Genomic DNA, 25,886 nt, shown 5'->3' on the forward strand with positions numbered 1-25,886 from the left:
TAGGGCTCAATTTAGTTTCCCTTTCTGCTTCCCAAGAAAAACAGGAGATACATATTTAGGAAGAAAACAAATCAGTGGCTAGACATATAGTTTTCGACTGCCGTATTTTTTAAATATATAAAATCCAACTTTGCCTCCAGAAAAACAAAACAAAAATTCCATTAATAATGAGAAGTACACTGGGTTTTGCATATTATCTTTGCTGAATTTACTACCTAATGACTCACCATAGGAAGAAAGACAGAACGCCCATGTCCACAAACACATTACTTTGCAGAACCTCTCCAGACTACCAGAATGAACGTAGAGTTTTTAACCTTAGTGAAATGAGAAGCTGTTGAAAGCGTTGTAGGAGGGAGTGACATGGTCTGATTTGTGTTTTTAATCACTCTTACCCTACGAACAATGGATGAGAACCGTAGCCAGGAGAGTGTGTAAGAGTTTTGTTAATAAAGGCAAGTGATGATGTTAATATGGCCTGAGTTTGTGGCAGTGAAGATGGAAATAAATCTGGTCCATTTTTCTATGCAGTTCGGAGCTAGAAGAATGAATTTCCAATGAGTTTAAGGTAAGGTTAGAAATAAGTTATATGCTATCAAATATGACTCCTAGTCATCTGGCTCAGGCAATTGTGTAGGTAGAAATGACGTTTACTAAATTCGGAAGGACTGAGGATAGAAGATTAAAAAAAAAAACAAAAAACACCTTGCGGTTGAGTCAATTCTGACTCATAGTGACCCTATAGAATATTTTACACATAATAAATCTGAGATGTCAAAGTAACAACTGGATAACTAGTCAAAAATTATATTCCATGTCATTTGAGGAAATGGAAGTAAGACATGGAATATAATGTTGTTAGGTGCTGTTGAGTCAGTTCCAACATATAGCGACCCTATGTGCAACAGAACAGAACACCACCCTGACCTGCGCCACCCTCACGGTCATTGTTATGGATGAACCCATTCTTGCGGACACTGTGTCAGTCCATCTCGAGGGTCTTCCTCTTTTTTGCTGACCCTCTACCAAGCATGATGTCCTCCAGGGGCTGGTCCCTCCTGATAACATGTCCAAAGTATGTGAGATGAAGTCTTGCCATCCTGGCTTCTAATAAGCATTCTGACTATACTTCTTTCAATACAGATTTGTTTCTTCTTCTGGCAGTCCATGTTATAGCCAATATTCTTCTCCAGTATCATAATTCAAAAGCATCAGTTCTTCAGTCTTCCTTATTCATTGTCCAGCTTTCACATGCATATGAGGTGATTGAAAACTCCATGGCTTGGGTCAGGCGCAACTTAGTCCGTAAAGTGACATCTTTGCTTTTTAACACTTTAAAGAGATCTTTTGCAGCACATTTGCCTACTGCGATGCGTTTAGTCCGTAAAGTGACATCTTTGCTTTTTAACACTTTAAAGAGATCTTTTGCAGCACATTTGCCTACTGCGATGCGTCCTTTGATTTCTTGGCTGCTGCTTCCATGGATGTTGATTGTGGATGCAAGTAAAATGAAATCCTTGACAACTTCAATCTGTTCTCCATGTATCAGGATGTTGCTTATTGGTCCATTTGTGAGTATTTTTGTTTTCTTAATGTTGAGGGGGGCCCTGGTGGCACAGCGGTTAAGCGTTTGGCTTCTAACTAAAGGACCAGCAGTTTGAATCCACCAGTCGCTCCTTGGCAACCCTATGGGGTGGTTCTACTCTGTCCTATACGGTTACTATGAGTCAAAACTGACTTAACAGCAACGGTATTTTTTTTTTTTTTGGTTTATGTTGAGGAGTAATCCATACTAAAGACTGTGGACTTTGATTGACATCAGTAAGTGCTTCAAGTCCTCTTCACTTTCAGCAATCAAGGATGTATCATCTGCATGTCACAGGTTATTAATGAGTCTTCCTCCAATCCTAATGCCCTATTCTTCATATAGTCCTGCTTCTTAAATTATTTGCTCAGCATATGGATTGAATAAGTATGGTGAAATGATACAACTGTGACACACACTTTTTCTAACTTTAAACCATGCAGTATCCCCTTGTTCTGTTGGGATGACTGCCTCTTGGTCTATGTACAGGTTCCTCATGAGTACAATTAAGTGTTCTGAAACTCCCGTTTGAAATGTTATCCATAATTTGTTATGATCCACACAGTTGGATGCCTTTGCATAGTCAATAAAACAGTGGTAAACATCTTTCTGGTGTTCTCTGCTTTCAGCCAGGATCCATCTGACATCAGCAGCATCCCTTGTTCCACATCCTTTTCTGAATTCAGCTTGAATTTCTGGCAGTTCCCTCTTGATGTACTGCTGTAGTTGCTTTTGAATGATCTTCAGCAAAATTTTACTTGTGTGTGATATTATACTGTTTGATAATTTCTGCATTCTATTGGATTTCCTTTTTGGGGGAATGAGTATAAATATGGATCTCTTCCAGCTGGTTGGCCAGGTAGCTGTATTTCAAATTTCTTGGCATAGGCGAGTGAGCACTTCCAGTGCGGCATCTGTTTGTTGAAACATCTCAACTGGTATTCTGTCAATTCTTGGAGCCTTGTTTTTTGCCATTGCCTTCAGTGCAGCTTGGACCTCTTCCTTCGGTACCGTAGGTTCTTGACTGTCTGCTACATACTGGAATGGTTGAATGTCGACCAGTTCTTTTTGGTACAGTGACTCTGTGTAATCCCTCCATCTTCTTTTGATGCTTCCTGCATCGTTTAATATTTTCCCTATAAAATTCTTCAATATTGCAACTCGAGGCTTGAATTTTTTCTTCAGTTCTTTCAGCTTCAGAAATGCTGAGGGTGTTCTTCCCTTTTGATTTTCTATCTCCAGGTCTTTACATATTTCATTTCAATATGCTTATATGGAATATGATGGTGGGATATATTTGCTTAAATGAACTTCATGTACAACTTTTCACTCTCATTCAAATAAATATATATGTATATAAAATTCTTATGTAAAATATGTAAGAATTTAAATCAAGTCTATATTTCTATAATTAATTTACAAAATATCAGAACAAGCCCTTTGCCTGCTCTCTCCCTTGCTTTTTCTTATTTTGGTCCATGTACTTGTGGTCTGCTATTTTTAAATTATTTGGCAGAATTATAATCTCCAAACTTTTCTTGAATAGTACTTTAGAGCAGCTTGACTGTTGTTGGCACAATTAGAATTTATAATGAATGAATGAAGATTTGAGGCTTCATGCTGACTGTTGTATTAAACAGTATAAGTTCATTTCTCCAGCTACATTGGACAGTACTGATTAGGTTCTGCTGAAAGAATATGACACTATCAGTGGTTTAAAAGAACACACATTTATTTCTCACTTACGTAAAGTCTCCTGTAAGCTCCAACAACCCCCCAGGGCAGCAGGACCTCAACATACTAGGCTGTATATATCTTATGAAACCTCCCTATCAACAAATTGCCACCATCACCCAGGCAGTGGAAGCCTGTGTGCAATCAACTGTCAGTATATGGTTCTTCATGGCAGGAGGGACAGTCTTTCTTAGACAAATGCATTTGTTCTTTCCTACTCCATCTTCCTACCATTTGTCTGTCAGTTTGTCGTACTGTAGAGGCTTCCATGTTGCCATGATGTTGGAAGCTATGCTACCAGCATTTCAAATACCAGCAGGGTCACCAATGGTAGACCAGTTTCAGCAGAGCTTCCAGACTAAGACAGACTGGGAAGAGGGATGTGGCAATCTATTTCTGAAAAACTGGTCAGTGAAAACCTTATGAATAGCACAGAACATTGTGCTGAAATATAGTGCTGGAAGATAAGCCCCTCAGGATGGAAAACACTCCAAATATGACTGGGGAAGAGTTGCCTCCTCAGAGTAGAGTTGACCTTAATGACATGGGTGGAGTCGAGCTTTTGGGACCTTCATTTGCTGATGTGGCATGACTCAAAATGAGAAGAAACAGCTGCAAATATCCATTAATAACTGGAATGTGGAAGGTATGAAGTATGAATCTAGGAGAACTGTAAATAGTAAAAAATGAAATGGAACACATAAAGATCGATATCCTAGGCATTAGCGAGCTGAAATGAACTGGTATTGGCCATTTTGAATCAGAAAATCATATAGTCTACTATGGTGGGAATGACATCCTGAAAAGGGATGGTGTTGCATTCGTTGTCAAAAAGAACATTTCAAGATCTATCCTGAAGTACAACGCTGTCAGTGGTAGAATAATATCCATACACCTACAAGGAAGACCAGTTAATACTACTATTCAAATTTATACACCAACCACTAAGGCCAAAGATGAAATAATTGAAGATTTTTACCAATTTCTGCAGTCTGAAATTGATCAAATGTGCAATCAGGATGCATTGATAATTACTGGTGATTGGAACAAGAAAGTTGGAAATAAAGAGGAAGGATTGGTGGTTGGAAAATATGGCCTTGGTGATAGAAACAATGCTGATGATCACATGACAGGATTTTGCAAGACCAGTGAATTCTTCGTTGCAAATACCTTTTTTCAATAGCATAAAGAGTGACTATACATGTGGACCTTGCCAGATGGGATACACAGGAATCAAAACAATTACATCTGTGGAAACGGACAATGGAGAAACTCAACAACATCAGTCAGAACAAGGCCAGGGAACAACTGAGGAATAGACCATCAATTGCTCATACGCAAGTTCAAGTTAAAGCTGAAGAAAATTAAAACAAGTCCATGAGAGCCAAAGTACGACCTTGAGTATATCCCACCTGAATTTAGAGACCATCTCAAGAATAGATTTGACACCTTGAACACTAATGACTGAAGACCAGATGGGTTGGAGAATGACATTAAGGACATCATACATGAAGAAACCAAGAGGCCATTAAAAAGACAGGAAAGAATGAAAAGACCAAAATGGATGTCAGAAGAGACTCTGAAAGTTGCTCTTGAACATTGAGTAACTAAAGCAAAAGGAAGAAATGATGAAATAAAGAGCAGAACAGAAGATTTCAAAGGGCGGCTTGAGAAGACAAAGTATTATAAATGATATGTACAAAGACCTGAAGATAGAAAACTGAAAGGGAAGAACACGCTCAGCATCTCTTAAACTGAAAGAACTAAAGAAAAACTTCAAGCCTCGAGTTGCAATACTGAAGGATTCTACAGGGAAAATATTAAACGACACAGGAAACACCAAAAGAAGATGAAAGGAATACTTAGAGTCACTATACCAAAAAGAATTGGTTTAAGTTCAGCCATTTCAGGAGGTAGCATATGCTCAGGAGCCAATAGTACTGAAGGAAGAAGTCCAAGCTGTACTGAAGGTATTGGCGAAAAACAAGGCTCCAGAAATTGATGAATACCAACTGATATGTTTCAACAAACAGATGCAGCACTTGAAGTGGTCACTTATCTATGTCAAGAAATTTAGAAAACAGCTACCTGAGCAACTGACCGGAAGAGATTCACATTTATGCCTATTCCCAAGAAAGGTGACCCAAATGAATCCAGAAATTATCAAACAATATCATTAATATCACATGCAAGTAAAACTTTGCTGAAGATCATTCCAAAGCAGCTGTAGCAGTACATTGACAGGGAACTGCTCTAGTTTCGCTGCCCCTTTATCTTCTCATCTTTATCTTTACTTTAGAGTAATTGTTGACTTTTTGGTATTTTTTTTTTATAATTGTTAAAAAAAAAAAAAGAACCAAAGCACAAATTAATAAAGTATGTAAGTTTTATTTGAGCAGTTGTTCTGTATGCATACAGGGAGACTATTTGTTTAGAATAAAAAAAGGCTCAATGCAGGCTAGTTACAATGAGGCTTTTAAGGTGAAGAGGAGGAAACAGTAAAAATGAAGCATTGACTAGTCTCAGCCTATGGAGCCCTGGTGGCACAATCAATAAGTGCTCAGCTGGTAACTGAAAGGTGAGCAGTTCAAACTCACCAGAGACTCTGAGAGAAAAGACCTGGAAATCCGCTCCTGTAAAGATTGTAATGTAGGAAACCCTATTTTTGTTGTTAGGTGCCGTTGAGTTGGCCCCTACTCATAGTGACCCTATGTGCAACAGAACAAAACACTTCCTGGTCCTGCACCATCCTCACAATCATTGTTTTGCTTGAGCAGCCAGTGTCAGTCCATCTCATTGAGTGTCTTCCTTTTATTCGCTACCCTCTACTTTACCAAGCATGACGTCCCTTCTGATAACATGTCCAAAGTATGTAAGATGCAGTCTTGCCATTCTTCCTTCTAAGGAGCATTCTGTACTTCTTCCAAGACAGATTTGTTCATTCTTTTGGCAGTCCATGGTATATTCAATACTCTTTGCCAACTCCACAATTCAAAGACATCAATTCTCCTATTCCTGGAAACTGCACATAGATAATTCTTCAGAAGAGCCCAAGGCCTAAGGTAAACTTAGACCATTGTTTAGCTCAAAGGTGGTTTTTAGGAGACTGTTATCTTTAAGGCTCAAAGTTCAAAAGGACACTTAACAGCAATGACCTGGGTGGGTTACCCCAATTTCATGTGTCCCAGAAACCTTGATTCCAGGAGAATTGAAATTGTTTCTCAGGGCCCATCATATAATGCACACTGAGCTAGGAGGTACTGGAGTTAACAGTAATGAAAAAACGAAATACACAATATCTAGGTAATTGAAGCTTGGAGTGATAAGGGCTATGAGAAGAGAAATATAACGTATTCTGAGAATAACTACAAGGGACGCTTCATCCAGACTTGGCCAGGGCTAAAGATGCTTCCTGAAGGTCTGACTTGTGGGCTGAGCATCAGTCTGAATGAAAAGCAGGAAATATCCAGGTGAAGCTTAGGAGGACAGATGTTTCAGAAAGGAGGGAATAGTAGTAAGGATTGAAGCCATTAGGAGCTTGGCACTTATGAGGACTGAAAGAAATAAAACAAGGCTGAAGCTGAGCTTTCTGATAGGTAGGGGCGAGGGATGAGGCTGGAGATAGAGACAAGTTACTCTGATCGTAAAAAGCAATGCTCTGGACGTTCCATATACGCACTGCCACTGAATTGAATCTGACTCATGGTGACCCTATAGGACGTAGTAGAAGTGCCCTACTGGGCTTCCAAGGCTATAATCTTTACAGAAGCAGACTGCCACATCTTTCTCCTATGGAGTGACTGCTGGGTTCAAACCGTCAGCCTTTCAGTTAGCAGCCAAGCTTTTAACCACTGTGCCACCAAGACTTCTTATATTACACATAGCTTATTAGATATTTCCTCTAAAATATATGCAGATTTCCAAACTGATAAATTTTAAGTCTGGGCTTTGCAAGCTAATGTTACATGGATGAGAGGAAGATTTAAAGAAGCTTCCTTCCACGTGGAGACGTGGGCTTGATTCCTGGCCAATACACCTCATGTGCCGCCACCATCTGTCTGTCAGAGGAAGCTTTTGTGTTGCTAAGATGCTGAACAGGTTTCAGCAGAGCTTACAGACTAAGACAGACTAGGAAGAAAGGTCTGGTGATCTACTTCAGAAAATAAAAACCTTATGGATCACAAAGTTTTGAGTTGCAACTGGTCATGGGGATGGTGCAGGACCAGGCAGCATTTGGTTTCGTTGGACTTGGGGTTGTCATGAGTCAGGGAACGACTTGGCAGCAGTCAACAACAACAACATTCTACTTTTGATCATTCTTACTCATATGCATCTCGTACGTAATTACATTAGGCATAAATTAAAATAGAGTTTGTTCTAACTTTTATTGACCTTTCCTCATTCTTGGATTCTGTGCACAGGATTGAACATAACAGGTCCTTGTCACTTCACCTTTATCAGTGTTTAATACAGCATGGAAATCAGTACTGGTAGGAAACTTCTATGAGGAATCGAATAGAAACTCCTAGTGTAATAAAATTGAAACGTGCTGACCCTCACCTCCTTTGAAATTCCTGCCTTAATGATTTGTTACCACACTTAAATAGGCTTGATAAATACCCTCTGTGATAGAAAATTAGAAAGCTAAACATTATATTGGAAGAGGATGGGATATATTTATTGTGATGAAAAAGAATAAAATTATTATAAAAATGGATCTGCTATATAATTCCAAAAGTAGAAATTAAGATCCTTATTCTAAACTCAATGTCAGTAGTTTTGGCAGAGTTCTGCAGTATTTAATGCTTTCAGGGTTATACCAGCCACCTCATCAGTTGTAAAGGCATATAACCATTTTCCAATCATTTTGTCTTGGAGGACACTATGTATCAGGAAGTTACATTGGTCAAAGTTAAAAAATTCTAGGTACATTTTTTAGCTGTAACCATCGAGGTGGTTGTTTGATCACCGTTATATAAAATACTTAAAGTCCTTTTTAACATAAGGCAGAGTATAGTTAAAAGTCAATGATAACCAACTGCTTAAAAGGCTAAGGACCTCGAACATTATCAAACTTAACCCTTATGATGTCTCCTTTGTGGTGAGCTTAAAATTTACCTCTATTTGCCTAAGATGAAATCTTTCATTTCTTGATATCACCTTAACTTCCTCTCCATAATGATAGTTCTATGATTACACTATTTAGTCTCTCTTTTTTTGTTTTAATGTCATCATTTACACATTGATGTCTCTGTTTCTCCTGTTTTAGCTTTGACTTATTTTCATGACTTCCCTATCTGGGTTGATATCTGGTAGTTGTGTTCTGTGTTTTAGACTTGGGTTGTTATCTGATATTTGGTTCTCTAGCTAGAGGACTCCCTTTAATATTTCTTGTAATTTCAGTTTGGTTTTTAAAAATTCCCTTAACTGCTGTTTATCTGGAAATGCCCTAATTTCACCTTCATATTTGAGAGACAGTTTTGCTGGATATATAATTCTTGGCTGGCATGTTTTTTCCTTCAAGGCTTCATATATGTCATTCCATTACCTTCTTGCCTGCCTGGTTTCTGCTGAGTACTTACAGCTTAGTCTTATTGACTATGTTTTGTAGGTGACTTTTCGTTTATCACTAGCTGCTCTTAAAATTCTCTATCTTCGGTTTTTGAAAGTTTGATTATGATATGTCTTGGTGACTTTCTTTTGGGATCTACCACGTGTGGGGTTCAATGAGCTTCTTGGATAGATGTCTCCTTGTCTTTCACAATATCAGCGGAGTTTTCTGCCAGCAAATTCTCAACAATTCTTTCTGTATTTTCTGTTATCCTCACCTGTGCTGGTATTCCAATTGCTCATAGGTTATTCCTCTTGATAGAGTCCCACATAATTCTTAGGGTTTCTTCATTTTTAAAAATTCTTTTATCTGATTTTTCCTCAAATAAATTGGCGTCAAGTGTTTTATCTTCAGTCTTCCTAATTCTGACTTCCATTGCCTCAATTCTGCTCCTATGATTTTCTATTGAATTGTCTAATTCTGAAATTTTATTGTTAATCTTTTGGATTTCTATTTTCTCTTTCCTTATGGATTCTAGTAGCCTTTTAAATTTGTCGTTCTGATTTTGTACAGACTTTCTGAATTCCTTTATTGCTTTGTCTGTGTGTTCTTGGCTTGGTCTGAGTTTTGCCTTATCTCCTTCCTGATCTCTTGAGGAGCTCTGTATATTAATCTTTTGAATTCTACCTCTGGTAATTCCAAGATTGTATCTTCCTCCAGAAGGTTTTATGGTTCTTTGTTTTGGTCGCTTGCTGGAGCCATCATGATCTGCTTCTTCATGTGATTTGATATTGACTGTTGTCTCTGAGCCATCAATAAGTTATTATATTTATTTATTGTATATTTGCTTACTATGTTCTAGCTTTTTGTTTTGGTTTGATATGCCCAAATAGGCTGGGCATGTGAGCTAGTTTGATTATTGGTGTCTTTGAAGCTTTCACATTCTGTCACCAAGCAGTTAGAGCTGCTATTAGGTGTGTGAGCCCAGGAGTCTATTTATTTTCTTGTGTGGAATCAGCTCAGGTGTTCAGGTCGTCGGTCACTGAGCACGTGGTGCAGGCTCTTACCTACAGTCCTAATGGTCAGGGCTATGTAGGGCTGACTGGAGGAGGCACAGGAATATGGCTGCAGTAGGGGTCTATGTGTTGAGTAAGGCAGGGGGCTGATGGCTGCCCCTGAGTGCCTAGATGGAAGGCATGTCAGTGCTTCATTTTTACTGTTTCCTCCTCTTCACCTTAAAAGCCTCATTGTAACTAGCCTGCATTGAGCCATTTTTTTTTTTTTTTTTTTTTTTTAGAAACAAATGGTCTCCCTGTATACATACAGAACAACTGCTCAAATAAACCTTACATACTTTATTAATTTGTGCTTTGGTTCTTTTTTTTAACAATTGTAAGAAAAAAATACCAAAAGGTCAACAATTACTCTAAAGTATTCTTTTTAAAGATGAGAAGATAAAGGGGCAGGGAAACTAGAGCAGTTCCCTGTCAATGTGCTGCTGCAGCTGCTTTTGAATGATCTTCAGCTTAGGGGGCATGGCAATTTTTCAAAGCCACGAGACTGGTTTTGGTGTGGTTAGTCCTGAGTGTCTGGCTTAGGGGAGTTAGTGAGTTTTTTTTTCTCCCTAAAGCTGGGAGACTAGTTTGGGTGAAATAGCTCCTCTTTGCAGCTTAGGGGATGTGGCAACTGTTGAATAGTGCTGGAGTGATGGAAACCCTGGTGGTGCAGTGGTTAAGAGCTATGGCTGATAACCAAAATGTTGGCAGTTCGAATCCGCCAGGCACTCCTTGGAAACTCTATGGGGCAGTTCTACTCTGTCCTATAGGGTTGCTATGAGTCAGAATTGACTCAATGGCAATGGGTTTGGATTTCTGGGTTTTGGCTGGAGTGATACCAGAGCTGAGTGGGGAGAAGGGTGGGTAAGGAGGAAAGAGGCACTTCTCTGCTATGAAAGTCCCAGAGCAAGAGGGATTGTTTTGATCCTATGTGGTAAGTTAGATGCTTTCACTTGACTTTCACAGATCCAGTGCAGCTTCCCCCTGGCTCTGGAGGCTTGTGCAGACTCTCAGCTACCCTGTCTGTCCTCACGGGGAAAAACACTTCCCTAGTGCTACTGCTTGCCTCAGCCCTTGTGTACCAGCTGACCCAGCTCACGGGGTACCGGCTACCTCAAAGATTGGCACTTCTTGCTGCTTCTGAATGTCTCTCCCTCCCCCTGCTGCTCAGTCCTACTCCTCAACTTTGTCTTTGATGTTCAGGGCTCCTAGATTGTCATACAATCAATTCGCTTGTTTTTTCGGGTCTTTATTGTAAGAGACTCCACAGAAAGCATCTGACTATTCTGCCATCTTGCTCCCACCTCCTCACTATGTCAATATAAGTTTAAAAAGATGTGAAAACTAAGGTTCTGACTACTAGGTCACATGACTGTTAAATGGCCAAATCCAATTTAAACCTGGCAGTTTGGGTTCCATGGTACTTAAATGTTTTCTTCTATACTATATTTGCTATCCAGAAGGTATTTTTCATATAGTACTATATAATGATAAAATTTGGGGGGAAGGATATTATAGTAGAATATTTGTAGTAGGATCTGAACTCACTTAAGGGCTGTATGAGTTTAGATAAATTACTTGACCTCTCTATGCCTCGTTTTTCTCATATATAATATGAGAATAATAATATTACAACAAATCTTGGGGGCTTTAAATATGTTTATATATTTAGAGCAGCTAGGTAGTGAGTGGCACATGGTAGTAAGTACTCAATAAAGTGTACCTATTATTATTGCTAAAATATGACTTAAGCCGCCTTTCTCACATAAAAGATCACTGCTCAGAGAAACCATAAGCTCATCTGTCCAGGAATGATTTGAAGAGGGACGGAGACTATATATCAGTGCATGTAAAAATGAGAAAGGATTGCTCTTTCCTGTTTCAAAGTCAAGCAAAGTACCCAGCTATACTACAATGGTCTCATGTCCATTGAAAAAAAAAAAAAATGGGATTGAACACTGTACAAACTCTATTATTCTGTCCTCCTCTACCTCTTTTGTGAAGAGTCATTTTGATTTCGTACAGAATGGAACCCTTCTATTATACTCAAAAATATTGTAGCTAGTGGTTAAAGGGAAAACATTAAGCCTTTGGATTTCTTCTCCATGACAGCTGTCAATAAACCTAAATGGCCTCCCAGGAAATTATAATGCAGAACTGGGGGCAGCCTCTGCAGGTGGTGTCCCAGGTAATAAGATGAACCCAGAGATGGTGACTAACTCTGTCTGCAGTCCCATTGATGGATCACAGAATTTCATGAAGGGAGAGATACAAGCCCTTGGGGTAAGTCAACTTTAGTTAAAAATTATATTTAAGAAGGACAAAAGTAAGTATTATTTGTAAAACCTTGTTTATGCCCATGAAAGGGAATTTCTGAGTTATTTCTCATTGAGTCAATGATGTCGCTCCTTTAAGAAAAGACTGGAATGCATTTTAGATCTAGAAACACCAATGCAGAGGCATCCTCTCATGGACTAAAACATCCTACAAAAGAAATGTTGAGAATATACTCCAAGGTCCTTCATTCTTTCCTTGTGCCTTTGGCCATCCAACGTCAGGAGGAGGCACTCTATATTTTTATTTATTTATTTTTATATTAAGTGTGCTTTAAGTGAAAGTTTACAAATCAAGTCAGTCTCTCATACAAAAACTTATACACGCCTTGCTATGTACTCCCAGCTGCTCTCCCCCTAAAAAGACAGCATACTTCTCTCCACCTTGTATTCCCTGTATCCATTCAACAAGCTCCTGTCCTCCTCTGCTTTCTCATCTTGCCTCCAGACAGGAGCTGCCCACATAGTCTCACGTGTCTACTTGAGTCAAGAAGCTCATTCCTCACCAGTATCATTTTCTGTCTTACAGTCTAGTCCAGTCCCTGTCTGAAGAGTTGGCTTTGGGAATGGTTCCAGTCTTAGGCTAACAGAGGGTCCAGGGATCATGACCTCTGGGGTCCTTCTAGTCTCAGTCAGACCATTAAGTCTGGTCTTTTTATGAGAATTTGAGGTCTGCGTCCTACTGTCTCCTTCTCCATCAGGGATTCTCTGTTGTATTCCCTGTCAGGGCAGTCATCGGTTGTAGCTGGGCACCATCTAGTTCTTCTGGTCTCAGGCTAATGTAGTCTCTGGTTTATGTGCCCTTTTCTGTCTCTTGGGCTCATATTTACCTTGTGTCTTTGGTGTACTTCATTCTCTTTTGCTCCAGGTAGGTCGAGACAAATTGATGCATCTTAGATGGTGCTTGCTAGTGTTTAAGACCCCAGATGAGTTGGTGCTCTATAAAACTCATATTCTGTATTTTAAACTCAAACATTGGGTTGAGGAAGAAGGCTGAGTAGAATGCTGCTTACCCTCTGTCTGTCTTTGTCATATTATTGGCCCCAAAGCATATCAAAAAGTATTTTGACTTAATTTACCTAACCAGCCACATCTCTTACTCTTCTGCCACTTTCTGAGAGGAGTTAGTGAGAGTAAATAGAGGTTGGGGGAGAGCTGAAGATGAAGGGCTACTGTTTGAATTGGGGAGGGGGGTCGTATGGAGCAAAAACCTGCTTGCGGAATCTCTTGCCCAATTGATTTGGGTTTGACTTTTTAACCATTGCAAGCAAGGACATTCTTTTCTGAGGACAATTGAAATGGTTTCTTCTCAATGTACACTTTAGTATATGACCATTATGCCTTTCTTTTTCTTCTTGTCCTCACAGGCCATCCAGATCCTGAATGGAGCAATGATTTTGGCCCTGATGTTTTCCTGGGTTCCTTATAATACTTGTCCTACCTCTTCAGATACTTCTTTTTCTTCACCTTCTCCACAGCTATTCACTATGGGGCACTGTGTTTGTGCATATGCAGATTTCTCTGACCATTGGTCATTTCTTAGGTAGCTCCACTAGAAATGTGTTTGGTTTTGAATGCTTTGTACTAAAGGGCTGTTCAGAGGTTATTTGACGGTTGCGTGCTGTTGGCTTGATTTGTAATTCTTGACAAAAACGGGTTTTTTTTAAAGTGCTTTTCTTTCTGATTAAAAAAAAACAACAAAAATGATACAACTTACTATTAAACAACAAAACAAAACAGACAAACAAACAAAAAAACCCATTGCTGTTGAGTCAATTCTGACTCATAGTGACCTTACAGGATAGAGTAGAACTGCCCCAAAGGGTTTTCAAGGAGTGCTTAGTGGATTTGAACTGCTGGCCTTTTGGATAGCAGCCTGGGCTTTTAAACTTGTAATTATTGAGTACAAATTAAGTCCCAAACATTACCTGAATATCCGTGCAGCAAATTTATGGATACTAAGAACATTGAATGAAAAATTAATATTGATGAATTGATTTGTGGTACGGGGGAGTCCTAGTTTGGGAAAGAAGTAATTTGCCTGCTGATTTCTGTCTGAAAATAAGACGATTGCTAGAAATCTGCTAATCAAGGGAGGGCCAAGAAGAAAATGGTTGAAATTTAATATTCCTTTGTCTGCTTCACTTTCTATTTTCAAAGAGTTTATTAGTTCTGGATCCTTGTCCATTGCAGCAGAGAGAAAAACACAAGATTGTTGCTAAGTGACAATTCTTTTTTCTCTGACCATGGAAGTGGAAATAAATCATGTGTAAATCATAGGAGAGTACAGGTTGTGCATACAACTGGGCCGCTGAGTCTGATGTAACGCATAAGAAAATTAATTTTCTTTATATAGAGAAAATATGGAGGACAACAGAAAACCATCTAGATTGTGAGTACAAACCTGGGATGGGTCTGAAGCCTGGCCGTTTCTTGATTTTTGTGTGTTGTTCAATTTGGCCAATTCTAATTATTTTGGGTGTGGGTTCTCCCACAACTAATTCCACAACTGAGAGTAAAAAAATTCAATTTCTTTAGTTGTTTGTTAAATAACTATAAAGTCTCTGTTATGTGCCAGGTATGGTGTTCTCATTAAATTATCTATTCCACTTTCCTGGTCTACTCCCTCTTTCTTCTTCATAGATGACTATTTCACATTTTACCCACAAATAACAATCCCTTTTCTCTCATCTTCGCTTTCAGTTAATAACCTGGCTTCCTACTCTGAGAATACTGAAGCAGTAAGACGAGACTTTTCATGCACCCCACTATAACATCTACTCCATGGGCTAGGTCTGTACTAATGTATTTTTCATTCTAGCCACTTACCAGAGATGAACTGTCTGTGATTCTCTTTAAAGCCAATCCCCTTGCTTGTATTCTCAATTTCATTCCCTTTCCCCCATACAAGTTCATCACTCTAATTTGTCCCTACTAGATCATTTTAATTGGCATATAAATATTCATTTACTACTGTCAAATTAAAAGAAAAAGGAAAAAAAAAATTGACCTCATTTTCCCCTGCTGGTGACGGCACAGTCTGTTTTTCCTTTTGTAGGAAAACTCCTTAAACGAGTTGTCCATACTCTATTTCCAATTTCTACCTTCTCATTTTGAATTAAACTCATGCTACCAACAAAACTAAACCAGTTGCCAGCGAGTCAGTTCCAAGTCATGGTGGCCCCATGCATGTCAGAGTAGGACAGTGCTTCATAGAGTTTTCAATAGCTGATTTTTTAGAAGTAGATTGCGGGGCCTTGCTTCCAAGGTGCCCCTTGGGTGTACTCGAACCTTCAACCTTCTGGTTAGCAGCCAAGCATGTCAACTGTTTGAATCACCCAGGGACTCCAAACCCCGCTCTGATCAGACTTTATTTTCATCCCTACCACACCTCTGTAACTGCTGTTTTTAAGATCACTGAAGACTTTCATATTCCTGACACCTAACAGAGTGGTCAGTTCTTGAGCCCCATCTCACTTGAACCATGAGCACAGCTGGTCAATCACTCCTGCTTCCAGTAATTTCTTCACTTGGCTTCCAGGACACCTTGATTGGTAGGTTTTCCTACTGTCTTTCTAGTTTCTCCTTCTCAGTCTCTTCTCCTGATTTCTTTTCTTCTCCTTGACCTTTTAATGTTGGAAGGTCCCAGAACTCTAATGGTATCCACTTAGATGTCTAAAAGGTCCAAAACTCAACTTCTAATCTTCAAATGTTTTCCATCCACAGTCTTCCTCATGTCAGCTGATAGAAACTCCATTCTTCCAGATTCCCAGGCCAAAAACCTTAGAATTATCCTTGATCCTTTTTTTTTTTTTTCACAATCTGGCATCCAATTTATCAGCAAATCCTGTTGGTCCTACCTTCAAGGTATATCTACTTTGGACCTTTTCTCATCTTTATTCTGATAACACCCTTGTCCAATCTACCTTCACCTGTCCTAATGGGGACCCTTATTACCCTCCTGTGCCTGCTCTAGACTAGTCTCTACGGAAATAGCAGGGTGATCTGATTAAAGTATAAACCTAATGATGTTACCACTTTGCTCAATCTCCTGCCCTGCCCCTGCAGTTAGTATGTATTTTCCTCAGAGTAAAAACCAAAGTTTATATCACAACCTACAAGCCAGTTGGTATTGAGTTGCTTCTGATTTATGCTAACCCTGTGTGTACAGAGTAGAACTGTGTTCAATAGGGTTTTCAAGGCTGTGAGCTTTGGGAAGCATTTTTCCAGGCCATTCTTCTGAGGTGCCTCTGGATGGATTTGAAATGTCACCATTTTGGTTAGTAATTGAATGTTGAACAACAAGGTTGTATAAGGCCCTAAATGATGTAACTCTCTGAGTTCTCTGTCTTTACTCCCCAATATTGTCTACTTTGGTCACCCTCTTCAGACACCCTGGCCCCGTTGTTTTCCCTGGAGCACATCTGGAACACTCCGGGCTTTGAACTGAGTCTTCCTTGACTTCAAGGTCATTCCCCCAGATATCCTTATAGTTTACTCTCGGGTCCTTTACATTTCTCTCCAAAAGCCATTCCTATTTAATACCACAAATCCCTACTCCTTTCTCTGCATTTCTAGACCCTCCTTATCCCACAGTGCTTTTTCACTTTAAAAAATACTATATAATTTACCTATTATTGTGTTTATTGTTTCTTTGTCTTTGCTGCTAGAATGTGAACTCTGTGAGGATGGGGATCTTTATTTATCAGTGTTGCACAGCATCCAGAATATTGCTGGGTGGGTAAACATTTAATCAGTGTTTGTTTAAATGAACTGTGGCTGAGGGAATGATGTATGTGCTGCTTATATTAAGGAAAAATTCTTATTCTATTTTAGATGCAGAAGAGTTTTGGGATGAACATCGTCTGTCCTACAATTGCACCCATCGGAATTGTTTTTCTCTCCATAAATTTAGCATTTGATAACCAGTTGTTCAAGAGTTGTCAGTCTTCAGGCATCAGATTTATACATTTACATGGGCTCCTCATCAACACTGTGTTTTTAAAAAATGATGTTTAATTATAAAATAGTTTAATAATCCAAAATGTACAGAAAATAATATATTAGGTGCTATGCTGTCTTGGACATGTCATCAGGAGAGATCAACCATAGGAGAAGGACGTTATGTTTGGTAAAGTAGACCCGTTGCATCGAGTTGATTCTGACTCATAGCAACCCTATAGGACAGAGTAGAACTGCCTCAAGGGGCTTCCTAGACTGTAATTTTTACAGAAGCAGACTGCCACATTTCTCCTGTGGAGCAGCTGGTGGGATTGAACCGCCGACCTTTAGGTTAGCAGCCAACTGCTTAACCACTGTGTTACCCGGGCTCCTCTTGGTAAAGTAAAAGATCAGTGAAAAAAAGGGAGGCTGTCAATGAAATGGATTGACACAGTGACTGCAACAATGGGCTCAAACACAGCAACGATTGTGAGGATGGCACAGGATCCGACAATGCTTTGTTCTGTCATACAAAGCTTACTATGAGTTGAAACCAACTTGATGGCATCTGAGAACAATACTGCCTTGATTTGAATCTTGGCTCTGCAACTTATTAGCTCTATGACCATGGGTAAATTAACCTCTTTGTGTTTTAATTTTCTCATCTCTGAAATTAAGATAATAATAGCACGAATCTCACAGGATTGGTATAAGGATTAAATAAGTTAACATCTGATAAACAAAATAGCTTAGAACACTATGTTATTATCACTGTCATTATCATTATTTCTATTATACTCCCCAGAAAGATTATCCCTTTCTTTTTTTTCATTTTGCTTTGCATCTCCTAGCTTAATATAACTAACCTGGGGGCTTATAACTTTCTGTGTGGCCTGGAATTTTCAAATAATATCTCATTGACATTTTGAATGACTTCAGTTATGAATTTATTTGAGTATGGTCACTTTAAAGGGAAGCTCTTTAATAACCTCTCCAAATTATGATTTTTTTGTTCATGTTTATATATTCTACCTCTTCTAGGATCAATTTAGAAATTAATATTTTCCTTCAAATTTATTCACTCATCCATGATAATCTATGAACTATTATTCGCTGAGTTACCCATAACACTCCTGTTTACTAACTCTACTCATGGAAGATTTTTACCGCATTTTCTTTATTACATTTTTGATTTATCTTATCCTCAGTCTGATTTTTCTGGGATTTTTGAGGTATTTTTCCTCCAGAGCAATTTTGTATTTGTTCTTCTAGGTGCCCCAATAATAATACAATAATAACAAACAATTTTATTTTGTGTCTAGGTTTTCAGCCTGAGGGTTTTAGGTTGTAGAGATAGTGCAAATGCCTACACCTCTATGATGTACTAATAACAAGATGGTGGAGGGGCCATTTTTGCCCATTTCTCCACCTATTCATTGCCTTAGTTTGCTACTCTTCAAACTGGTGGCTATAAGTGATAGTTTCAAGGTTCCTGGGTGGCATACATAGTTTGCACTTGACTACTAACCTAAAGGCTTGCATTTCAAACCACCAGAAAGTCCTGGCGATCTGTTTCTGTAAAGATTACAGCCAAGGAAACCCTATGGGGTAGTTCTTCTCTGTAACACATGGGTTTGCCATGAGCTGGAATCATCTTGACGGAAATGGTTTAGTGATAGTTTCAGAGTTTTGCCTCTACAGCTTCTCCCTCCCATGATTATGTCACATGGGTTGATATAGAAATACAATAGGAAACATTTTTCATGTATTTAGATTGGGATCATGTCCCTTCTAGAGTGTTGTCGTGTGTTTGTGTCTTAAACGTAATTGGTTTGCTTCATTAGGTTTTATGGGAGGGAGACATTGTAGTTTGATTTCCTGCCAACAGTTTCTTCTCTGGATGTTTCCACTGGGTGTGATATGAGACATCGTATCCCCGAGGGCCTGGTGTCTCTAATGCTGATACTCAACTTGCTAGAATGTGCGTAACCATCTCTATTAGAGCCACGTGGTGCAAAGTAAACTTCTGTAAATCAAGACAGGTGAGTGTGTTTAAATCACTAGTAATTTGGTCTGCAAACCTACCTCTAGGGTTTGAGGTTTTCTCCTATTAGGACTGGAAGGAAACTTGTATGCGGTGATGATTTGTGGAGTTCCTGGGGTTAGAGATTGTGTGACTGGGAGAGTTGGAATAAGGGTTAGATAAGAACCCCAATGTGAAACTGAAAGAGGAAACAGTGTATCTAATATTTAAGAGCATACATTTTGGCTACAAAAGGAATTAAGTTTATTCTCTCATAGTCTGTCATGTCTAACTGTATGACCCAGGAGAAACCATGAATTCATTCTAGATCTTAAGCAGAAAATATATCTCCACTGGAAAATGAGGATGATAATTGCGCCCTCTTTGATTTTTGGAAACCCTGGTGGGATAGTGGTTAAGTGCTATAGCTGCTAACCAAAAGGTAGGCAGTTCAAATGCAACAGGTGCTCCTTGGAAACTCTATGGGACAGTTCTAGTCTGTCCCGTAGGGTCACTTGCTATGAGTCAGAATCGACTCAGTGGCAATGGGTTTTGGTTTGGTTTGATTTTTGTTGTGTAGACTAGATAGATACTATTAGTACAGCATTAAAAAAAAAAAAAGCCAAAGAGTTGCCATCAAGTCAACTCCGACTCCATTAGGAGGGGATGCATGTAGCTAAATAGCTTTACCCTATACACCATAACTAATTAACGATGACATTGGTGGTAGTGGTCTTACTACTGCTGTTAGAGTCGATGTGGGATTGTGGTCAGATGCTTTGGGGAGATGTAGAAGAAAACTGCGCACTTCCATTGTGGCTGCTCTGTACCCTCTAACAACTTTAGTGGTCATCTTTTCCAGGTGTCCATTTGCTGCTAAAACGCCTTCTGATATACCTTGGTGTGTGGTTTATAAATGTCCTACCAAAGTACTTGTATTTCCGATTTGTAAGTTAGTTTTTGCCTTTTTTGTATTCAATTGAGTCATCCACCCCATTCACAAATTCATATTCATAAGTTACTCTCAGCTCCTTGTTCACCACACCTGCAAAGATTCCTCCACCCTCCTTTCTACTAATTATAGCCTCTCTCTTATTTAGAGTCCAGTTTGAGCACCATTTATTATTACCCGATGTATTCTCTAACTATATTAGTTCCAAATCCATTGCCAAAGTGGTGATCCCAATCATGGCAACCCTGTGTGTTACAAAGTAGAACAGCCCCATAGGGTTTTCTTAGCTATAATCTTTATAGAAGCAGATTGCCAGACCTTTCTACCATGGTGCCACTGGCTGGGTTCAAACCATCAACCTTTTGGTTAATAAATAAGTGTAAGCCATTTGTGCCACCCAGGGACCTATTATATTAGTTTTACTATACATTTATTCACTTAAGCATTTATTTTTTAAATTCATTCAGCCATCATTTGGAGAGTACCTACTATGTGTCGTGTGCTGTGCTGGGAGCTTGGTATACAATAGAGAATGAAGCCCAGTCTGCTTTCAAATTGCTCATCCAAAGAACCAAACCCATTGTCCTTGAGTCAATTCTGACTCATACTGAACCTATAGGACAGAGCAGAACTGTCCCATAGGGTTTTCTAGGCTGTAATCTTCACAGAAGCAGACTGCTGAATCTTTCTCCTGAAGAACAGTTGCTAGGATCAAAGCAGCTGCCAACCTTTCTGTTAGCAGCTGAGTGCTTACACATTGCACCACCAGAGCTCTTCAAGTTGCTCATAGTGGGAGATAAAGACCCACTGAATCACATAATTACAATATAGAGTAATAACTGCTATGACAGGAAGTGTGCAGGAATCTAGCGAAGCACAGAGGGTTTCTAAGCTGTGTTTAAAGGGGGTCATTGATAATTTCTCAGAAGACTTTTCTTCTAAACTGAGACCTTAAAGATAACTAGATGTTAAACAACAGCAATAAAAAGAGCAGCTGCTGAGGCTGCTTATGTACAACTAAACACCTCATGGGATTTGGTTTCTTGGTTTGGAGGCTTAGGATCATGGTTTTATGGGCCATCCCAGTTAATTTGCCTAATATCATTTTTAGTGCTTCTGTTCTACCTCCTAGTTTGTTGCATAGTGTCTGGGGTCTTAAAAGCTTGCAAGTGGCCATCCAAGGTACAACAATTTGTCTCTATTCTCCTGGAGCAACAGAGAAAGAAGGAGTCAGGAGAAGGAGAAGGATATGGAACGTGTGGCTAATTGCCTCCACGAACAACTGCCTGCGTCCTTGCCATGAGACAAAAAGAACCGGATGGTACCTGTCTACCATTATTGAATGTTTTGATCAAAGATTCTATAGAAGAATTCCAATCAAAAGGGGGGATATGCAGGACAGAATTCCAAAATCTCATGGAATCCAGGTTTTCTGGAGCCATTGAGATTGACTGAACCCCTGAAACTATTGCCCTGAGACCATCTTTATTTATTTATTTATTTTTTTGCATTTCATCATTTATTTACATGTTTAAGCTCTCGCAACTAGGTTTTTACAAGCTGGTGAACACTGACAAATTATTTCTCCCACAGAACTATAACCACACATTCCCAGACAGTATAAATACATGGTTGAACTAACATTAATACACATCACCATTTTATCAATTACATAATAAAACAAATTATCAAGTATCCAAATATTAAGCTACACAGCTCAAAAGGCATATAAAAATTAGAGTCTGCTCAATTCATTAGCAGAAGCCCACTTCTTTTTTTGCAAGAGAGGTTGAAAAGGAAAAAAAAAAAAATCACACTTCAAACAAAAGTTGGTAAACAACTTTCAACTGATATGGAAAAAAGACAAGAATTTCAGAAATTTTATGATTAAGAATTGTTTTAGCTACAATAACAAAGCATCTCTACCTTTTAAAAAAATATTTACTAAATTAAAGAGCATATTCTACATGTTCTGCACAAGACAAAGGCAACATTTTACTAAAAATATTTAATAGCCCCCTCCCATTCCTTTTTCAGGCCCTCCCTGTTAAGTTGCACCCCAAAGTGCAGACATTAAATTAACTGTAAGGCTTTTTTTTTTTTTTTGCCTGGAGACATTAAAGATATGTGCTTCTGTACAATGTAGATTTTTCAAAATGGTTTTCCATTAAAGCACAAAATGAGATTTATAGAAAGACGTTAAACAATCACTGTAAGACTTGGTAAAAATCCAACAAAATCAATGGTTGTGCAAACCTGATGTATACTGGTATGAATGTGGGAGATGTAAACAAAAAAGTGAGCAGGCAAAAAAAACTATAGATCTTTCAATGTTTGAAATGACTGAAGGAATAAACCACATAAGGTCTAGAGTGTTCATAGTTCTGGGATTTTTTAGTTCTGTATGATACTAAAAATATACAAGCGTTGTGCTGGGTATTTTGGCACCTAAATCTCTCTAAATTTCTTATATATTGATAAGCTTCTGGCATGGGAATAGATTTAAAGAAGACTTATAATCATACTGCATGATTTCAGGAAAAGTCAATTGGTACAAATGATAAGCACATTTTAAATGCTTAACAGTAAGAAACTTTTGCTAAGTATCCAGATAGATTGATCGTAACCCAAACATGGAGGTTGCAATTCTGTCAAGCTTGTAAGCTTGGTGAAACTGCTTTTCAATACTCCTATGGAAGCTTTATTAGAATTATTCACCAAATTAATATGTTGGTAAATATGCATGACAAATTAGGTCCTGTCTCAAGTTCCACTTCCAAGGCAATACCAACAGGCACCCATTTTACTGAATACAACAGTTGTTTCTATGACCATTGGACTCTTTGAAGCGCAGCCGCGTTTTAGGACGATACTTCTCCAAATACAAAAGTTGCTTGCTGTTAAAAGCTCCACGCCGCTTTTGTCTTATGAACTGTACGGCATCTTCATATTTCATCCCACCTTCAATTAATGCTAGGGCAACGAGCACTGGAGCTCTCCCAAGACCTGCAACACAATGAACAGCAATACAACAACCAGGTTCTTCACGAAACTGAATTTTTACAAGACTTAACCAGTCATCAACAATCTGATTGGATGGTGGGGTACCATCATCAAAAGGCCAATCAAGAACATGGATGCCTTCTTTTTCCACAAGAGCAGTGTCATAAGTTGCTTCACATACTCTTACTATTGTGGTAACTCCATATTTCTTAAGTTCCTCTATAAATTTGTTTAAGGTCGCATTGGTTGGGTTGTGTGTAATAAGAAATCTCATGTTCTTGTATGTGACTTCCACAGGAGCTGGGCGGTTCATTCGAGCCATGTTAATTTAGTTAAAAAACACTCAATAGGGTTATGAAAGAATTTAAAAAAGTGAATACAGAAATGATGTAAAGAAACTAAAGTCTACTTCAAAATACTCCACTTGAAATTCTCGTGCTTTGAGTATGATGTTGGGAGTAATGGAAAATGAAATGAACCTCCTAACAAGAAGCAGCAATTCTTCAATCCAGTAATACTGAGGCAATAGAAAGGAAGTGCACTGAGGTCTACCCCATCCAGGTCAGAACTCTTGAAAATTGCTCTGCAGATTTCAATTCAACACTTCTGTGTCAGGTTAACTGCTGTTATGGGGGCTTCTTGGTGGAGTAGTAATGAATTTCTACAGTTCACTTGTCTGCATAGGGGTCGTGCTGTGCCTGGCAGTAATCTCCACTGCCCTTCAGAAACTCCATAAATGTGTGACCAAGAACACCACAGAACTGAGGAATATGTTTACTCGTTGAAGATTGTGGCCCAATCATACAGCCGGTCCCGAGGCGGCGGCAACACAGGCGGCAGCAGTCGCAGCGGCTGCAGGGAAGGGGGCAGCGGTGGTCGTCACGGGGCGGCGGCAGCTGCGGTGCAGGCGGCGGTGGGGGCACCAGGCTGTGCCATGCAGTCTTGCCCTGAGACAATCTTTAAACCTTAAACAAAAATATGCCCTGAACTCTTTAAACCAAACAATAAACCGAAGACCAAACCCATTGCCATTGAGTTGATTCCTACCCATAGCAACCCTTTAGGACAGAGTAGAACTGCCCCATAGGGTTTCCAAAGCTGTAATCTTCACAGAAGCCTACTGCCACATCTTTCTTCCATTGAGCAGCTGGTGGGTTTGAATCACAGACTTTTTGATTAGCACTGCACCACCAGGGCTCCTTGAACCAAGCTATGGGCTGGGTTTTATAGTTTAGCTTAAGTGGTAAGAATGTCTCCTTTGAGGATTGTGTTCTTTTAAGTAACTATCTATATGGGATCAAATTGACAACAGCAACTCCAAAGTTTAGATATAAAACTTAGAGGGCAGTGAGTTTATGTTAATGGGGGAGGAACAATTCAGAGAAGGAGAGTAAGAATGTTTGCACAACTTGAAGAATGTAATCAATGTCATTGATTTGTACATGTAGAAATCATTGAATTGGTGTATATTCTGCTGAATATATTTTAGCAACAAGAACAAAAAATAAAATAAATTATTAAAAAAAAGATGACCACAAATTAGCATGATGAAGAGGAACAGAAAGAGGGTGGGGGTACGAGCAAAACCTCTAAGCTAGAGAAAATTCAGGATATTCTGAGAACCACAGAGTTTAGTGTATCTAACGTTGGGGTTGGAGAGGCAGACGCCGAAGCTTAAGTTTGCAGGGAGGAGAAGGAGCCACTACATATCACAAGAGATTGTAAAACAGGGTAACCCTGTGAGTCTTGCAAAGCAATTGAAAATTTATGCAGTGGTATGCTGCAGCTGGCTTATATAGGCTTGGGAGTGCAAGTCAACCTAATTTTGGTAGCTTGAAATAGGCTATGGTAGTAGTATTTACACCACAGAAATTGGCAAAACTACAACTCATGTCTTACCCTTCCTGGAAAACTAGCTACTAAACATTTGCCAGCACACTGCTAGATAAGAATATGGACAAAAACAAAACAAAACCCCAAACCAAAACAAAGAAAGCCCATTGCTGTGTTGAGTTGATTCTAACTCATGGAGACCCCATGTGTTATAGAGGAGAAGTGAGATTCATAGGGTTTTCTTGGCTGTAATATTTAAGGAAGCAAATCACCAGGTCTAACTTTTGTGGTGCCCCTGGGTGGGTTTTAAATGCCAACCTTCAGCTGAGTACAACTGTTTGTGCAACCCAGGGACTTTTCCTAATGTTGTGTGCTGTCGAGTTGATTCTGAATCATAGAGACCCTATATGACAGAGTAGAACTGCCCTGTAGGGTTTCCCAGGTTGTACCCACTACAGGAGAAGATCTCTAGGTCTTTTTTCCCACAGAGCGCTTGGTGGGTTGGAACTGCTAACCTTATAGTTAGCAGCCAAGTGCTTAACCACTGCACCACCTGGCATATGCAAAAGAAAGAGAGAGTACCGATGCATCCAAATGTATCTGCTTGCCTGGTTGCTGCTTCCCAAATCACCACTCATATTAATTCACCTCTTCTCCCCTGGAGAGGAGTGAATATAGCGAGGGTAAAAAGTGTTACTCTAGTGGACTTAGCTCCACTTGGAAACATGAAGACAGGAAAAGGCCACCTCACTGATCCCCATAGAGCAGATGATATTTAAAGCCATAAGATAAGAATGAATCACTTGGAATTTTTTTTATGTAACTTGAGAAGATAACCAGTTACCATCGAATGGATTCCGACTCATGGCGACCCCA

At 39.2% G+C, this 25,886-nt stretch overlaps 2 protein-coding genes across 2 annotated transcripts; one reads left to right on the forward strand and one right to left on the reverse strand.

Annotated features, from left to right (window-relative positions):
* Positions 1 to 12,053: 12,053 nt before the first annotated feature.
* On the forward strand, positions 12,054 to 17,277 carry MS4A3 (membrane spanning 4-domains A3). The gene is given in 8 exon segments (XM_049891835.1): positions 12,054 to 12,069; positions 12,072 to 12,208; positions 13,626 to 13,662; positions 13,665 to 13,733; positions 13,736 to 13,761; positions 14,421 to 14,472; positions 14,962 to 14,999; positions 17,095 to 17,277. Coding segments are annotated over 8 exon segments (558 nt in total).
* A 5,630-nt stretch (positions 17,278 to 22,907) lies between these two features.
* On the reverse strand, positions 22,908 to 23,585 carry LOC126080898 (protein tyrosine phosphatase type IVA 1-like). Its single transcript, XM_049892114.1, has one exon. It carries the CDS (start codon positions 23,497 to 23,499, stop codon positions 22,978 to 22,980), a length of 522 nt encoding a protein of 173 aa, XP_049748071.1. The 5' UTR covers positions 23,500 to 23,585; the 3' UTR covers positions 22,908 to 22,977.
* Positions 23,586 to 25,886: the final 2,301 nt, after the last annotated feature.

This window comes from Elephas maximus, chromosome 7, assembly GCF_024166365.1.
Source record: "Elephas maximus indicus isolate mEleMax1 chromosome 7, mEleMax1 primary haplotype, whole genome shotgun sequence".
Taxonomy (NCBI): Eukaryota; Metazoa; Chordata; class Mammalia; order Proboscidea; family Elephantidae; genus Elephas; species Elephas maximus.